The sequence below is a fragment of the Callospermophilus lateralis genome, chromosome 13 (assembly GCF_048772815.1).
Source record: "Callospermophilus lateralis isolate mCalLat2 chromosome 13, mCalLat2.hap1, whole genome shotgun sequence".
In the NCBI taxonomy this organism is placed as follows: Eukaryota; Metazoa; Chordata; class Mammalia; order Rodentia; family Sciuridae; genus Callospermophilus; species Callospermophilus lateralis.
In genome coordinates this window covers 41,844,001-41,863,303 of record NC_135317.1, presented here as the reverse complement: position 1 = coordinate 41,863,303, position 19,303 = coordinate 41,844,001, and the positions used below count along the sequence as shown (strand labels likewise).

Here is a 19,303-nt window from a genome sequence, read left to right as displayed (position 1 = left end):
ATGTGTGTGGAGAAGTTCTGTATGTGAGGAAGAAAAGAGAAAATAAAAGTGGATCTAAAAGTGAAAAAAAAAATGAAAACCAAAAGAATTTAAAGAGTAGGAGATATCAGTCTATTCAGTCAACAAACATTTTCTGTTCACATGCTATGTCCTAGACCCTATTTCAGGAGTTGGGGACATGGCAGCAAGCTGTGCCTGCAGAGGTCTTAGCTTTCAGGACAAAGAAGACAATAGCTATTTTTTTCTATTCCAGTCAACTTGCATTACCAAGCACCATGCATTTAATCTGATTTCCTGTGGAATCTTTTGGATTTAAACCTTAAATTATACCAAGTTTTGAGTTAGAACCCAGAAAACTGTGAGCTGGTTTCTTGTCTTTGAATCTGGGAGGCCAAGGCAGAACTGGATAAGGGCTGCACCTGTCTTCTCAACACCTGGCACCTCTCAACATGGTAGCACCAGAGCATATTTCAGTGAGAGCTTTGTTTCACAAGTCCTGGCTGCCTCAGCTGCTCATGTGGAGGAAGGGGCACTACAATCTCAGGTGTGCTGGCTCCCAGAGAAAAGTGGAAAGGAGATGGTGAGGAGAGTCACTTTCTGTCTTTAGGTATCCCAGTCAGTGGATGGGTGAGCATGTGTGGAGGCAGTTGCTGCTCAAATTGGGCAAGACCCATCTAAGAAGATTTTCCCCTTGGAAGGATGGATGACTGGATGAGTACAAGGAAATTTGGGGGATGGAAATATTTTAAATATTGATTGTAGTGATGATGGTTACATAAGAGCATTAATCTCACTAAACTCATCAAAATTTATAGTTAAATGGCTGAATTTTATTTTATGTAAACTGTGCCTCATTAAAGTTGAATTTTAAAAATGGGAAGGAAAAACAAGAGTGGAAGAGAGCACCTATAGAATGGGAGAAAAATCTTTGCTACCTGCACCTCACATAGGATGTTTAATTTCCAGTATATACAAAGAACTCCAAAAACTTAACATAAACAAACAAAAACAAAACAAATAACCCAACCAATGGGCAAAGGAATTGGACAGACACTTCTCAAAGGAGGAAATATGAATGGCCAACAAATATTTGAAAACATGTTCAACCTCTCCAGAAATTAGTGAAATACAGATTAAAACTACACTGAGATTTCATCTCATTCCAGTCATAATGGCAATTATGAAGAATATAAGTAACAAATGCTGGTGAGGATGTGGAGAAAAGGTACACTCATACATTGCTGGAGGAACTGAAAATTGGTACAACCACTCTGGAAAGTAGTATAAAGATTCTGCAAAAAACGAGAAATGAAAGCACCATTTGACCCAGCTATCCCACTCCTTGGTATATATCCAAAGGATTTAAAGTCAGCATACTATAGTGAAGCAGTCACATCACTGTTTATAGCAACTCAATTCAAAATAGCTAAGTTATGGAGCCAATCTAGGTGCCCTTCAACAGATCAATGTGGCATATATACACAATGGATATTACTTAGCCATTAAGAATGACTTTATGACATTTGCCAGTTAATGCATGGATCTGGAGAATACCATGCTAGTAGAAATAAGGCAAATCCCCAAAAAACAAAGGTCGAATGTTTTCTTGATATGTGGAAGTTTACCCACAATAAAGGAGGGGGGAGAGCAAGAACAGAAGTTCAGTAGTTTAGACAAAGGGGAATGAGGGGAAGGGAAGGGTGATAGGAAAAAGATAGGAAAAACTATGTACATATATAAATAAAGCACAGTGAATCCCCCCCGTCATGTACATCCATAAGAATGGGATCCTAATTAAAATAATATATATTACATGCTTGTATAATTATGTCCAAATGGATTCTACTGTCATGTATAACTAAAAATGACCAATTAAGAAAAGGAAAAAGGGAAAGAAGAGGCATTATCAATATAATAAAGTATAAATTTTTAGTTCAAATTAAAATTTGGTTCTGCTTCTCTGAACTGTGATGGTTATTCTAACTGAATTGGATTGCCAAAAATGTCAATGCTGAATTTCCAAATAAAATTTTTGTAAGCAATTTATATTATTTACAAAGCTAGTGAATTCTTTACATTTTATAGGATGTCAACATTTAAAAATTCCAATCTTTTGGGGTTGGGTATGTAGCTCAGTGGCAGACATGTGCCTGGCATGTGCTAGGCCCTGGATTCAATCCCTGCAACTAAAATAACTAAAAAAGAATTGATCTGTCTCAGTGGTTATGTGAGTAGAACTGGGATGATGTGGATATTCTCATTGGAGACTTTGGAATGCTGATTATATACAAGTGTGCACGTATAACATTATTCAAATAATTAGAATCATACAAAATATTCTTTATGAAGACCACTGTTAAATATAATCTCTTTTTTTTTTTTATTCTTCAGATTCACCTTACAACCTTATAGAAAAAAGCTTCAGGCACAAAAACAGCATACTATTATTAAGACAAAATTCCTTACTGATCTTTTGGATTTTTGTTTCTAAGTAAGTATGAATATCCCATTAAGCTTCTTTAGATGACTAAAGCCCAAAGTGATGCTTCTTTTCCTTGGCCCTTGGAGAAATTATCAGGTGTGCTGTTTATTTGGCAATGTAACTCTTCCATGCTTACAAACTATTAAACGGGGTCTTCAGTTCCTTCAGACCATAGTAGATACCTAAGTAACTGTTGGTGTAATTCTGTCGTATTGATTTATTGAATTCAAGGGACTTACTCAAATAGTTTGTTTATATGCCTTTCACTACCAATTAAAATAAGCTCTTATTTTTGGTAATTCTGTAGAAATATTTTAGGTATTCAGATTTGTATATGTATTGGATAATCATGCCATTTAATTTATAGAGCTCAGCTTTTTTGTCAAGAGTGGATGATGTAGAGGAGCAGGCATTAGCTGAGCAGCTAGACACCTGGATTCTAGAGTGGGCAGTTAACAGAACTGAATCTGGTTTTATAAAGCAGGTACTGTAAATCTCTCATCACCTCATTTAGGACAAGGTTCTGAGCTATATGTGCCAGGGTCCTTTAAGTGGAAGTTTCTTAAAGGAATTGTTCCTAGTTTGCTGGGTTTGAAATTCTTCCTTTTCACCCTCCCTTTGTACACCATTTATTAAATTTTGTTGTCTTTCAAGTTTAGATCTTTGGAAAATATTTTTCAATGAAAAACACTATTTTCTTAGAGATGTTATCTTTTAAAATATTTTGTAAGTAAAAGGCACAATACAGTTCCTTCTCTTTCAACTCAGAGGACAGAATCACCCTCCAAAGGACAGAATCGAAGTGATTGGATAGAAGACAGCTTAGCTTAATTTGTAGCATAGCTAATACAATTTTATGGTTTAAGTTAAAAATGGAAGATAACATGATCAGTGCTCAAGGGCAAGAAATTGTACCAGTTGATGCTTTTTTAGTCTAGGATTCTGTACAGGATGTCAAAATCCAGGTTGCTCTTTTCCTGCATCAGAATTGCTGCTTCCATTTGTCTCCTGGTTTTACAGTCATGGATGTCCTCCAGCTTGAATTTTGTTTATCATGGGTGTGGATTTTACTCTACAATCCTTTTTAGTAAACCACAATTATTTAGATTATCAGAATGGAAGCACTTGAAATAAAAAGGATTTAGCTAGGCTTTTCTTTTTGGAGGGAGGAAATGCATTATTGCTTTTAGAGAAGAAACAGATTTTAAGTAAAAATTTAAAGAAAATAAAATCAAATTAATTATGTATTTTGAAGATAATCATTGTCAACAGTCTATTTGGGAATATTCCTACAATCATCTGTATGTGTGAGTGTGTATGCGTGTGCATGCATTCATACCTTTGGTATGAGGGACAGAACCCAGGGGCACTCTTCTCTTTTCTATTTTTGAGACAGAGTCTTGCTAAGTTGCCCAGGCTGGTCTTGGACTTGCAAATCTCTTGCTTCAGGCTTCCATGTAGCTCAGATTACAGTTGTGTGCTAGCTGTGTCTGGATGCACATATGTTAATATGGAAATAGCTTTTCATAAACAGATCAAATGGTGCCTTCAGTTTTGTAATCTGTTTTGACTCTCAACAATATTTCATGGCTTTCTTTATAACAACACATATGATGTACATATTTTTATGATTTGAATACCACTGTATGTGGCAGAATTTACTTGACTACTCATCATCTGTGAGCATTTAGGTTGCTTCAGTTTTTCATTAAAAATTAAGTGACAATTTGAAGACACTTTTCCCAACTAATTTAACATCTATGCAACTTTTAAAAGTTTTTAAACTTTTAAAAAAAGTTTATTTTTTCCTTTAAATTAGTATTACAGATTTGTGAGTGGAGAAAACTATTAGTAAAAATGGAAGTATTTTTACTTCCTGAGAAGGCTTTTCCCTTTTCTACTCCATTCATAACATTAGGATGCATATTTTAGGATGACCCAAGTACTATTCCTCTTTTGTTTGGCACTGTATACACAGAAGCCAAGGCAAAGTTATTAACTATATATTAGGCAAAAGTCTGCCCTATGTGGATTTTACTGTTCTCACCTGGTTCCCTGGCTACTTGATCGCCCCTGTGTTATCCTCAGAGTGCCCCAGACCCTCCACAGTGGCTTGGGGCCTGACTTCCCTCCCAGATAGGTCTTGTGCTCTCAGTATTCCTTTCTCTAGCTCCTCAGAGCTTATTAGGTGAGGAAGTCAGGCTTAAAGATGCTTCCCTGTGTTCTTCCATTCCTTCAGTGCCTTGCAATGTGAACCATCTGGGCTAATCATTTGCTGGTACTGCACTACACAGAACTGTGACAAGTAAATGTGTGAATACTCCCAATATTACTTAACAAAGAAAAGATGAGAATTTAAAGCCAGCCATAGTGGTGCATGTCTATAATCTCAGCTACTCAGGAGGCTGGGGCAGGAGGATCATAAGTTCAAGGCCAATCGGGGCAACTTAGAAAAACCCCATCTCAGAATTAAAAGTACAAAAGGGCTTGAGATGTAGCCCAGTGATATAGCACCTCTGGGTCTAATTCTTAATACAGCAAAAACAAAACAAAAATGAAATGTTAAGGCCTTAATTCTCCCAAAGTTGCTTAACTGGGAATCTGGGGCACATTTTAGGTAACACTAAGTGAGCAGGGGGTCTTCCTATTTGGACCAACTTCTTTCCAGTTCCAATACCATAGCAAGAACAGCTATTCAATGCTAGGAAATGATCTCATTTTCAGAAGGGAAGTAAGCCCCCAAATCCCTGGGGCTTATGCAAAAAGGCATAAAAATGCAGCCCGGATGAAGATAGAAGATAGGGATCCTCAATTCTTTCTTTATATCATCCATTGTTTTTCTGGGCATTTATAAATGTCTAGAATGTTGACTAGTCAGCATTTATTAAAACTTGGCATTATATACTTTGCCAGGTAAAGTCCCTAGGAAAGGCAGAAGTCTGATAAATAAGAAACAGGAAGAAATCTCTACGAGGCAATTCTAATTCCTTTTATGGAAGTAAGATAAAGATCATCTATAAAATATATACCTGATATATTTTTATATAAGTATAAAATGTATTTTTTAAGATACAAAAATACTCATCTCAAATGTTTTTATTTTGATGAAAAATAAACAAGTGAAATCTCATTAATTGGGGAATGGTTAAATCAATTATGGTAGATCAATATGACAGTTTTCAGTCTATAGTTTTTAAAAATGTTAATTGGCATGGAAAAATATTTGTGATGCTATAGAAAACATGGAGGCTACCAAATTTTATGCATGATACTATTATTATAAAAGAAAAATATGGAAAATGATCAAATAATCAACAGAAATCTCCCTTGCCTCATTAGAAAGGAAAAATAGGGCTGGGGGTGTAATTCAGTGCTAAAGTGCTTGCCTAGTATGGGCAATTCCTTGGGTTCCATCCCCAGTAACACAAGTGGGGGGTGGGGAAATGAAGAAAAAATGTTAGCAAAATACTGAATGATGTGAAGGAAATATTATCTCTGACCCTAAACAGAATAAATCTAGTGTTTTCTATGCTTGCACATTATCCCAACAATGTTCTTAAAATTTCTTTGCCTTCTAAACTCTTAATGGATTTGTTCTCATTGAGTTTAAGGAAAAAATTTCTGTTATAGGCCTGCTTATCTAAACTAGGCAGATTTCCAGGCTCACATCCATATTTCTAGAGTGATTTCAAAACAACTGGAGCCAGAATGACTGTTTAAAAAGCCCTTCTGTAGGAAGTTAATTTTAAGAAGTGTTTTGAAATTAAAAAAAATTGTTTTTTTCTTTAGAAAATAAGTATTTTTCCCTTCAAACAGTTTCCAGTGGGAAGCTAAATGAGAGAATGAATTCTTTATAGAATGTAGTTTGTTATTCTCTTTCAGATATTAAAGTATTAGAATGTGTGTTCTGATGGAAAGAATGAATATATTTGAAGCGAATAACTGCCAAATTTGTTTAATCAGGGTAAATAATTCAATTTTTGCATTATCATCATTTTGGGTTGTATAGTTTTCTGTGGTATGGGCTGCTCTGTCCATAGGTTTAGCAGCATCACTGGCTTCTACCCACTAGATGCTAGCTGTATTCCCTCTCCAGTGGTGACATAAAAATTTTCAGATATGGGCAAACTGTCCTAAAATTGAGAACCACTGATTTAGACAAATTGAAAAAATTTGTCAACTGAATGTATGGCTTATTAGTAGGTATGTAGAGTGCATTCTTCTGGAGGATTTGTGTGCTTTCTAGTTTAAGAAAACAGCTGAGGCTGTGAAATTCTGATTGCTCCCTTTAAGAAAGACAACTTAGTGAATTATACAACTCTATTTCACCAGGGCTATTTCCCTGGCTAATTAAAAGAGAAATCATAAAAGGCAATGAATATATTGCTAACAGATAACTATGAATCTCAAAAGCATCACATTGCAAATGATGAAAAATATTTTCTCAAAAAATTCATCTATAATAAAAGGGGATTAATTGTCAGTGAAAAATCTAGCTTTCTACAGTCAACACCTTCCCTGTCCCTAATTCATCCCTTGTCTTTCCTTTGCTGAGAAAAAAAAATGAAGGAAAGAAAAGTATCAGAAACATAGACTGAGAGGAGATTAAAAAAAAAAAAGGAGCATGTCTAGGTACTTCTCTAACCCTCTTATTCACTTTCTAATCCTGGGTACCTCCTAGGTGCCAGAGGGATGGAAGAAGCATGTGTTCCTTTTGGAAGCTTATGGTAAGATAAAGCAATTCAATGCATACAAACAACAAAAGAAGAGGAAAGTAACTTCTGAGAGTTTCCTGTAAAATCCATGTGAAATGAATCAAACCCAGGCCTTGTATGTTAGGAAAGCACTCTGAGCTATACCCCAAGCTGGTCCATGAGAGTTTATGATCTCCAGAATGAGGGACAGAGAAAGAGCATAGTTAGTGTTAGACCTTGAAGATCAGCAGAATTTAAAACACAGGCAGCTGGGACAGGGGAGGAAGAATGACTTCAGGGGGGTGAAGTTAGCTTTAGCTGAGTGAAGCTGGTCTAGAATGGCAGAAACAAAAGTTGAGTTGTGAGTAGTTCTGATTGGCTGGAGAGAAAGTGGACTTGATTGCCCAGTGGGCTGAAACTCTAAAAACAATGAGAAGTTATTGACAGGTTCTAAGCAGGGGAGTGATTGTACTGCCAGTCTCTAGGATCTACTTGGCTGCTCAGGGAGGCCCCAGAGCTATTTTAATGTCAAATAATAGCGGCAATATATTTTGAGTTCCTTGAAGGTTACTAATGTGAGATAGAGGCAATAAATTAGCACGTCATAAACTACTCTTGTTTTACTTTTAAATGCTGTCAGGTTTTACAGTATTGGAAACCAAGGCCAGTTAATTTAAGATGTGAAATGCCTGTTGCATAGAAGGTTCTTTAAAAACAAAACAAAACAAAACAAAGTAGGTGGGAGCCTCCACTTCTGGGATTACTGAAGGAGTGCTGTATTAAAGTATAGGCTGAGTATCCTTTCTCTGAAATGCTTGGGCCCAGAAGTGTTTCAGATTTGACTTTTTTCCCAAATTTTGAAATATGTATATAGACTTTATCTGTTGAGCACTCCTAATCTGGAAATGCAAAATCCAAAACTTTTTGAGCTCAAACATTTCAGGTTTTGAATTAGGAATGTTCAATTTCTAATAACCCAAACAATTTTTTTTTTTTTGTATTTCGTTGGGGATTAATCTGCCTTTTGGACAAACAACTTTCTTTTGTCCCCAAATTCTGCTTTAACTCCACAGGTTGCCTATTGTCTGCTCCAATCCCATGCTGGACTCTGCTATGGGGAGCCAGGTACATATGACTATCCCAAGTTCTTGTGAAAATTGTCAATGTGAACATATAAAACACTGGAGAATTGACCCTAGGGGCACTTAACCACTGAGCCATATACCCAGCCCTTTTTTTTGTGTTTTATTTAGAGACAGAGTCTCGCTGAGTTGCTTAGGCCTTCCTAAATTGCTGAGGCTGGCTTTGAAATCATGATCTTCCTCCTTCAGCCTCCTGAGTTGTTGGGATTATAGACATCTGCCACTACACCAGCTTTCAATATATAAAACTCTTATCAAAGAATAATATGAAATCTTAGCCATATCAGGATAAGGTTTGGCTGCATATAACTTGGGAATTCAAAGTAGCAGTGGTTTATACAACATAGTTTGTTTCTTATGTAAAAGCTTACAAGAACAGTAAAAGCTGTAAAAGCTTACAAGAACAGTATCTTAGTTAATGGCTTCCATCTTCAAGGTCACCTGGTATTCCAAAGTGGACCAGAATTCCAGCCATTATATCCACATTCCAAAAAACAGAAGAGGAAGCCTTTTCAGAGTTTTCCTGGAAGCTTTCATTCACATCTCATTGGCTAGACCACACTTTGTCACAAGACTCGCTGTCTTTTTTGAGTGGGGCCAATTGCTATTGTTCACAAAATGGAAGGCCTTGTAACCAAGGGAGAGGGAAGAATGGACACTGGATGGGCATGCAGAGCCTCTTCCACCCTGATCTGTGCCTGACTCTATCTACTTCGCCTTATCAGAAGTATGCTAGCATGCTGGGGCTGGGGCTCAGTGATGGACTGCTTGCCTCACATGTGTGAGGCACTGGGTTCGATTCTCAGTACCACATAAAAATAAATAGAGGTATTGTGTTAATCTACAACTAAAAATGTAAAAAAAAAAAAAAAAAAAGTATACTAGCTCTTAGGGGGCACATATGCACTTACCATTTCCATTCTTGGTGAGCCCAGAAGGATGAAGGTAGATTCTATTCTGACAAGAGAAAAACTGGGCCTCTTAAGGCCATTTAGCCTGGGGATAGATGGTGAATTCTCAATGGTGAGGTAGATTAACCAGTTTCCTTCTCCTAGATATCCAGGGATGACTTCCTCCTGCTTCATCATGTATTTCATGGATAGAAACTGCGTGGCTTAAGTGCTGTCTTCCCCCAACTTCATTCATGGGACTCTTCTTCTCTGCTGAGCTGAAACAACCTCAGACTCAACACAATGTTCCTGTTTCCAGCAGTTACTCTGGTTCAAAAGACTTGGAACTAGTACTTAAATCTATCACCCATCCTTATTTTCTTGTGGGAATTTTCATTCTGATGGGGAATCTCTGGATATTTTGTTACTTCATGGGAATAAACCACCTCATAGTGAAATTTTAGATACACAAGTGATAAATGTAGGTATTTATAAGTAGCAGGCTGGCATTTTCAGATTTTATCATTAACTGGCTATAAGCACCTTCATTGCAGGACACTTTCTAACCTTGTTCTTGTGATTGTTTACCTTATAGGACTGTGAGTTTCTCAAGGGCAGGGACTATATCTTATCTACTTCTATCTCCAAGGTGCCTGGCTCAGTATATGAATTGCCTTGCATTGGTCAAGGTCAAGTAGCTATCAAAATAAATACTTCCTCTATAGCTGTTTCCCATCAAATATCAAAAGGATTCCTCATTAGAAGAGGTCAATGTAAAGTAAGAGTTATAGGAAAGCATCAGTTGTACAATACACAAAGGGTCTTAGTTATTCTACAATTGCTTTAGAAATGTTTTAGTAATTGATACAGGAAACTGGCTACCAGGTGATAAGAATAGGGCAGCTATACCCTTAGCAGTTTTTTCCCCCCTTTCCTGACTCTGCATTTCCCTTCTTTTGTTTTCTGTGTTCTAGGGATGGCTGGAATGTCACAGAGGAAGAAGGGGATCAGTGGGATAAAAAAAAATTCCTGAATACCAATAGACCATCCTTTGGTAAGGGCATGTGGCTCCCCTGACACCCAGTCACTCTTCCCCACTTCCAGATGCCCCTCTCAGTTAACACTGCCCAATAGAGAAGCATGTAGACAGCTATGCTGGCTCTTGAGCCCCCTTCTTTCTCTCCTCAAAGTCTTTAAACCTTAACATTATTATAAATATAAACTTCCTGATCAAATTCACATGCCTGAATAGATACACACTTTACACATAGAGGTCAATGCTGGGCTACTTACTCTCACACAATGCCCTAGATTACAAACCAGCAATCTAACCAGACAATATGGAAACCCCCTCTCCCAATTTTCAACCACCTTACCCACCACACATTATGTCCTGAAAATGGGAATACACACATTCTCTGGGCCACAAGGTTGGGACAGGTAAAAACAAACATGTTATTTTGTCTTGTTGCCATCTGCGCCTCCTTTGGAGGGCTGCAATTCTTTAGAACATCCCTTTTACATTTGCTCTCTCATCACTACTTTGCAGTCATTTATTTCCCAAGGGCATCTGCCACTTATCCCAACAAATGCCAATACCACAGCTCGGAGCATGTGCTTTAAAAAAAAAAAAAAAAGGACGAATAAATTTATAAAATTACTGTTTGATGGAGGTACAGATTAAAAAAAAAAAGACTAGATGTGGAGAATTAAAAAGAAAAATCTGTAAAAACCTGAAAAGCTGTCTACAGCATTGCTGATGCTATGTAAACCACCAACACCCTTACATCTCTTTTATTATTATAGTATTATTAACTACATCTATGGGGGAGGTATTACACATCCCCTACACCAATGCCCTCTCATGATTCCTTCCCTATTTGGAAAAAGGGTGAGGTTGAAGGCAAGAAGCAATAGTCTCTACATCCTTGGAACTGGGGACCGACTTTTACTGATATGCCTCCCAGGCACCAGGAGCTTTCACAGACTTTTAGCTTAGTTAACTGGCCTCAGTTCAGACCGTTTCCAATAACCGACGGCATTTAAAAAGCAAAACAAGGGTTTTATTAACGAGTTGTATTAACTTGTCTACCTCTCATCAACCTCTGGGAACTCAACTTTGCGCCTAATTCTTCATTAAAATAGCTCTTGGGTCCCCCAAGATTTATTTTGGGATTTAAAATAAGATCACTTTATCATGTCCTCAGAAAAAGGTCTAAACAGAAGAGCCTAATTTCCATTAAGGCCTAAGTTCTTTAACCGCTTTTAATAATATTGGTAATAATAAAAGCTTCTGCCGTTCCCGACAGGCCGGAGCAGCCTCAGCGCTCCTGGGGCAGTGTTACTGTCCCACACGGCGAACCGTGTCCCTCAGCGGCGCTCTCGCGGATTCTGACCTCTCCGCATATTCCCCAGGGTCCGGGGACCCGCCAGCCTTGGGGCCGCCAGACACACCTCTTAAGCCGGCGACCCGGGGGACGTGGAGGGAGCGAGACCGGGGGAGTTGGAGGGAGTGAGGCCAGCAGAGGAGGACGCATTTCCAGAGGCCGAGTTCCTGCCGCCCTAGCCTGCGACTCCCGGTAGTCGCTTAAGGCCCAGGCCGCGGGGCGACTCCGCACCTCCCTAAGCTGCGGATCTGCTTCCAGGGCAGAGGGAAGAGGCGGCGACGGGGCGGGGCTGGGGCGGCGGGGCGGGGCGGGGGCTGCAGCGGGGGCGGGCGCGCCGGCGGGGGCGGGCGCGAGCATCCTCCAGCCGCACCGACCGTACCTAGCCGCGCCAGCGGAGGGCCGCGCCCACGTCCTCCCGGCTGCCTGGCGCGCACCCGCGTGTCCCTGGCCTGAACCGGAACCGCTTGCCGAGGCCGCCGCTGCCGCTGGGGCACCGGGCGCCGACAGCGAAGCGCGGGGGGTGGAGGCGGCCTGCGCGGCGCCGCCCGCCATGGCTGCGGCGGGGTGAGCACCGCACGGCGGCCGCAGTCGCTCGCGGACCTGAGCGCTCCTCCGCCGCGGACAGGCCGGCCGGGCTCGGGCGGGCGCGCACAGAGGCCGAGGAAAGCCGGTGCCGCCGTCCGCTCGTCGCCGCCGCCGCCCGCTCGTCGCCGCCGCCGCCCATGGCGAGGCCCCGCCGTCGCCGCCGCTGCTAACCCGGCGGCCGGCCGCGGCTTCCGCCCCCTCCCGCGGCGGCGGCGGGCGGGCCTCCCTCCACGCCCCCGCGCCCCGCACGGGGGACCGGGAAGAAGGCGAAAGCAGCAGGAATCGGGGGGCAGCCGAAGATGGGGAACACTACCTCGTGCTGCGTGTCGTCCAGCCCCAAGCTCCGGAGGAATGCCCACTCCCGGCTGGAGTCCTACCGGCCCGACACGGACCTGAGCCGTGAGGACACGGGCTGCAACCTGCAGCACATCAGCGACCGGGAGAACATCGACGGTGAGCGCGGGCGGCGGCCCCGCGGAGCCCCCTTCCGCAGCCCCGCACCCCACCCGCTGCGCCTCGGCGCCCTGCTGCACAGCCTGTCCGTCCGGGCTGTTTCTGCTCTCAGCCCGTCTCGGTCACCTGTGCTGTCTGGCTCTTGGTCCGCGCCCGGGCGCTCGGTTCCCGCAGCCTCCGAGCTGCCCCCAAGCTTTCCCAATTGAGCGGCCGGGAAACTTTGCCAGCCGTGGCTCGGAGTCCTGGCGGGGCCGAGCTGGGGGATGCTTGTGTGCAGGTCGCGAGGTGACGGGAACTACGTCCTTGTCCGGACCTGAGCGGCCTGGGCGGCGGCTGAGAGCCGGGGTTCCGGGCGCTGACAGAATGTAGCCTGAGGCCAAGTTAGGCGCCGGGGGTGGAAGTGTGTGTGTGGAAGAGGGAAGGAGTAGACGAGCCTTGGCGTAACTGAGAAGCGAATTTCTATTTTGAAATTATGGACCTCTGTTGTCCGAGTCGGTATCCCAGACACTTTCCAGTTGACTCCACTGGGCTACCCCCTATCCCTAATGCCGTTAAAAATGAAAATTATATCTATTTCAGGGGGAAAAAAAGTATGGTTGCAGTCAAATAACGTTACCCGAAATGCTTTTAAGAAGATTGTCCTGCGGCTTTGGGTTAAGTCTCCTAGTTTTTGCGTAGACTTGAGTTACAGTCCTATGAATTTGATTCATCTGGGTAATGTTTGGTTTGACCTAGAATTTGTGTCAGAGGGAAAAAAAAAGTTAAAGATCATTACTGAATCTGATAATATTTATTTGATGGTTGTGCAGTATCCTTGTTAGTACTGTTTTATCAGGTCTATGAATAGCTACATAAAATACAGTTTACATAGTTTTCAACTTTAAAATATTTGAAGTTAGAAATATATTTTTATGAAAACTTGATTTTTCTTTTTTTTTTTTTTAACCCTTAAATCCTCTTACAGTTAAAAATCTAGTTGGACTAACCTGAAAAAGTTTCTTGTGAATGAATTGACAAAACTCTCTTAATTCATTCTTGTTGATTAGATGGGGCATTCCCTGAAATGTGGAAAGCCATATTTAAATTACTGAAAGAATTAATTTTCTCACTGTTTGACTTCTGTTAATTTCTTCTAAATGGTTTAATTTCATCTTAGGATGGCAAGTTTATTAAATACATAGACTAATAATACAACATTTGGTTTATAATAGGTTCTTAGTAAATTCTAGTTCCATGTCTTTTTTATTGTTGTTACTTTAGCTGTCCATTATCTTAGCTTATTCTTTAGATGTCTTTGAACTACAGCATTCTTTATTTTGGCATTTATATGCAGTAAAGCATCTAGAAGGATATTAAGGCCAGAACTGCTATAGCCCCAAGCATTTAATAAACATCTAACATTTAATAAAGTTTCAGTATTATATTTTAAAGGAAACAGGGAATGAATGAGTTTATTATAGGAAGTTGTTAACACTAGTCCCGCACAATGTGGACAGGCAACAACATTTGAAAAAATTCTTTTCTTTATGTTGTGTACTAATATTTGATGGATGCCTTGTTTTAAACGGTAGATTAAAAAAAAAAAAAGAAAAATGAAAACAAAAGTTTTCACATTTCTAAGAGCCAAGCTGCATATTATTAATATGGACTATAGCAATGAAGGGGTGTGTGTGAGTATAGCATGTAACTGTAACCAGCTATTTGGCACTAACGCTAGAAGGATTTTGCCAGTGGACAATGCAGTACTATGGTGTGTTTTTTCATTTGAAAGAAATCTAAGTTTCAGGCATCCAGCATATTTTTAGAGAAATTTTGGAAGATTACAACTTTTTTGGGGGTGGTGGTGGTAGTGGGGATAGAAACCAGGGTGCTTTTACCACTGAGATACATCCCTAGTCCTTTTTATTTTTTATTTTGAGGGTCTCTCTAAGTTGGTTAGTTGCTGAGGCTGGCCTTGTATTTGGGTTCCTCCTCCCTCAGCCTCCTGGGATTATAGGTGTGTGGTTCCACACCTGGCTACCAACTATAGTTTTACAGATTTGGGATTGTTTGAGAGTGCAAAGGGCAGGTTAAGATAGTTTCTAATTTATGTTTGTAGTATCATTTCATCTTGTGAGCTAATACTGGCTCATTTGATGATGCTAGTTTAAACTCAAATTGTAAGTTACCATTTAAATAATATTCTGTCTCTCAGATTCAGATACTACTCTAAGACTTATCTGACTGGCAGTTCTTAACATTGATTTTATTACTTTTTAGTTTTTTCAGCATTGGTTTTCATTCGACAGGAAATCTAGGGCTGGACTTTAGTATTAATATGTTTATTTAAAGCTGTCCAAGAAATTCTAAGATGCATCTGGGCTTGAGAATCATTGATTGGAAGTGTTATCTGCTGTTCAGAGGTATTTTAGTAGATGTTCTTGTGATGTCAGAGACTGGGAGAAGAGGACAGATTTGTTTAGGTTAAGTAATTCATTTATGTATGTGTACCTGTGTACGTACTCTATGTGTCAACATATACCTATATTTGTCGATTTGTATTGGAGTTTCTGAGTTCCAGTTGGCTCTCTGTATCATGAGGTTGCATAATTGTGGGTTCATCCGAATGCAGATGAAATAGTCCAAAAAATTTTGTGTCTGTATTGAATACATATAAACTTTTTCATTATTACCTGAACATACTGAATTAAGACTATTTGCTATAGTACTTATATTGTATTCAGTATTATAGGGATGATTTAAAGTAAATGGGAAGATGTGTGTAGGTTATATGCAAATATTAGGCCTTTTATATAAGGGGCTTAAGCATTCATAAATTTTGTTTCCTGCTGGGGTCCTGGAACCAGTGTTCTGCAATTATTGAGGGATGACTGTATATTGACTATTAGATTATTAGTTAACATTGTAATACTACATCTCAAAAATTCTCAATTCCAATATAATAAAAAGCTGAAGTGGGACTAGGGATATAGCTCAGAGGTGGAGCACTTGCCGCGCATGCGTAAGGACCTGCATTCAATCTCCAGTACCAAACAACCCCCCCCCCCCAAACAAAAACAAAACAAAACAAAAACAAACAAAAAACGCTGAAGTGCTCAAGTATCTTATATTCTGGAAAACATCTCAGGCACCTACCAGTATTGAAAGGTTCAGGGTTCATGGGTCTTCTATGATAGTTTAGTTTCTTTAAATCACAGAGATACAACATGTATTTGTTTTCCCCACCTCACCCCAGACACAAAAAGGGGTGATATGTGTCCCATAGAATTTCAGTGACTGTCTGGGTAAATAGATTTCTGTGATAATACAGCAACTTGCTGAGTCTTTGTACTCAGTATATGTTAGTGTTAGATTATTTGTTTCTGAAATTTTATTAGACTCATCTGTTTCCCAGCTGTTATTTTTTATAAAGTCATGCAGAGTTTTAGAAACAAGATGATCACTTAACAGTGACATTAATAACTGGAACATGCATGCATTTCATACTGTGTTCTGGATGCTACTCTTAAGTGCTTGGCTTCTGTTCAGGAGTTCACAATTGCCCTATGGGTAATATTATCATTATTGTAAGACAAAGAAATGAGGCGTAGAGAGGAGAAATGAGTTGCCCAAAGTCACATAGCTGAGAAATGGCAAGTGTTGCTTGACCAGCTGTTATACACTGTTTAGCTTGAGGTTGTCTTTTGGGATAGAGTGTTTCTTGTCATTGTATTTACCATAGTTTCTTTTTTTTTTTTTTCTGTTAATACCATGATTGAACCCAGGGGCCTTAACCATTGGGCAACATTCCCAGCCCTTTTTCATATTTTATTTGAGACTAAGTTGGTTAGTTGCTGAGGCTGGCCTTGTATTTGGGTTCTTCCTCCCTCAGCCTTCTGGGATTACAGATGTGTGATACCACCATCTCACTAAGTTGCTTAGGGTCTCACTAAGTGGCTGAGGCTATCTTTGAATTTGAAATCCTCTTGCCTCAGCCTCATGAGCTGCTGGGATTATAGACGTGTACATGGGTACCAGGTTTACCCATGGTTTCTTAAGGAAAAAAATTTATTTGTCTGCAACAGTTATTCAGTCTAGACTTCCATGATTAGATGGGAGGACATGAGGGATGAATGAAAGAGACTTTAAAATGTGATGAGGTCAAATAAATCAGGATTACTGGAACATCTGTACCATAGTGTCTTTTTGGAGTTTTGCTTTGAACTGATTGAAGGCAACTGCATCCGTTTATAACTTGCCTGCCATCCTTGACAACCCAATTTCTGCCTCATTCCCAGATCCAATCTGCTAGGAAAGCAGGACTCTCTGCTTTCAGAATATATCTAGAATCTGATTGCTTCTTAAAACCTTTCCAGACTAGGGTAGTGTTCAATTCTGGCAGTCTCCCTAAATCCTTGTTTGCACCCTTGCTCTCTGCAGTCTGCTCTCTTCATATCAGCCTTTGAGTTTGAGATTTAATTGAAACTCAGACATATCATTTCTCTGTACAAAAAATTTCAGTGATTTTGTAGCTCAGTGGTGGAGCACTTGCTTCACATGTGTGAGGCACTGGGTTTGATTCTCAGCACCACATAAATATAAAGAAAGGTATTATGTCCATCTACAACTTAAACAAAAATTGCAGCAACTTCTTATGATACATCCCTTTGTGATTTTCCTGCCCTCTTACTTGCTGGCTCAATTCAGCCATACTAGCCTTCTTTTGTACATTTTTTTTTTTTTTTTTGGACTAGGGATTGAAACCCAGGGCACTTAGCCACTGAGCCACATCTCCAGCCTTTTCATGTTTTAGAAACAGTGTCTCACCTCAGAAAGTTGTTGAGGCTGGCTTTGAACTTGCGATCCTCCTATCTCAGTCACCCAAGCCACTAGGATTGCAGGCATGTGCCACCACGTCTGGCTCAACCTTTTCTGCACTGTTCTTGAACATACCAGACAGACTCCTGGGCCTTTGCACTATTGTTCTGATGGGACTGTTCTCTGTGTATACTCTTAGCTAAAGTCCTCACTGCCTTCAGTCTTGGTTTAAGTGTCACTTTTTAGCAAGGCTATCTGAGTTACTTCACTTAACATCCCTCCTGCCACCCCACAGCAATCCTACTATGCATTTTCCACACTACTGTTTTCTGATTTACTGAATCAGCTTATGATATAATTGTTAAGTATATGCATGTATAATAACAGCTTTTCTCACCGATTAGAATGGAAACTCCAATAGTATTTTTTTGTTGTTGTTGTTCACTGGTATAATCCAATGACTACAAAATGCCTGATTACTTGAAAATGCTCTTAAGTGTTGAATGAATTAGTGATATCTGAGTCAGCACAACATGATGTGCATTTATTAGGTGAGGGAGAAATGGGGGGGTGGGGAAGTGGTAGTGAACAGGACTTTAATAATGAAACTAAGGGTAGATATCAAACTTTTTGGTTTTGTTTCCATTTTAACCTGAGAGGTAGCAGAGAGAGGGTAAAGCTCTGAAAATGAAACTTAAGAAAGGTTTTAATGACTTCTCCTTACCCTCCAAACCCAAGCCATAACTGAAAGGAAAGCATGGCTAATGGGAATATGTTTAACAATCTGAAATGTTGGGTCTTTTTTCCTTGTCTCTTCCAGTGAATAACTTTAGCTATAGTATTCTTTTAGGACAAAGTGAGGCTCACATTCTTAACCAGAAAACATTAGATGAACATATGCATTTATGAACATAGCCTCATCCTCATGTTGCTTTTTTAATATTTAATGTGAAGTATTGCAGGATATATAGCAAAATGATACTTTATCTTTTATAGGGAAGCTGGAAGCCTAAGGGCTCATTCTAAGAATTGGAAAGACAGCTGGAAAAAGTACATTTGCTTTTATAAGGGTAGGATATATGTGTATATATATATATATATATATATATATATATACACACACACACACACACACACATACATACATATATGTGTATATATATACATATACACACATATATACGCACACATATATATTATTTATTTATTTTAATTGTAGTTGAACACAATACCTTTATTTTATTTATTTTTGTGCGGTGCTAAGGATTGAACCCAGTGCCTTTCGTATGCTAGGCGAGCGCTCTACTGCTGAACCCCTGAAGGAACAATTTTAAGTGTCTTTTATAGTATTAGCTTGAACATTGCTCTTGGTTTTTTTGAGTATCTGTATTAACCTCATGTTTTCAGTGTTCTTTTTGTTGAGTCTTGTCTTAAAACTAGTCCTGGTGGGTAAAACCATACCTGCGGACTTTCACTGAAGGGCATTAGCCTCAGTGCATACAAGATGTGGGAGGAGACTTAGGACTCATTACATACTAGCAGTGTATATGTTTTAAAAATTTGCCCAGGGAGTTGTTCTTCATAACATTGGTGATGATTCCATGACCACTCTGTTTCCATTTACTTATTTTTCTCTTTAATTTAGAAACCGGGAGTCATTTGCTCCTATACCCTCATTCAGATAGTAAAACTGAGTCTCAGAGAGGTGCAGTCTCTTGCTTAGGTCACATAGATCATGGGTTGAATTTGCAGTGTGTTAATTCAGGTTCAGGAACTAATTACTTGACCTATATTATCTTTTTTACTCTTAACATTTTTCTCCCCATTCTGCAGCAGAAATTGAGCCTTAAGAGATTAAGAAATTTGTTCAGGG

General features: G+C 39.8%; 1 protein-coding gene across 2 annotated transcripts in view; it reads left to right on the top strand.

The window, feature by feature from the left end:
• The first annotated feature begins 12,336 nt into the window (after positions 1 to 12,336).
• The window catches only part of Ccny (cyclin Y), a 233,477-nt gene continuing 226,510 nt past the window's right edge, over positions 12,337 to 19,303 (top strand). The window contains exon 1 of one of the 2 annotated variants that reach the window (XM_076831470.1): positions 12,337 to 12,633. In XM_076831470.1, the coding sequence (XP_076687585.1) occupies positions 12,480 to 12,633 (154 nt within the window). In that variant the 5' untranslated portion in view covers positions 12,337 to 12,479. The remainder of the gene's footprint in view (positions 12,634 to 19,303) is intronic. The other variant, XM_076831471.1, reaches the window with a different exon arrangement.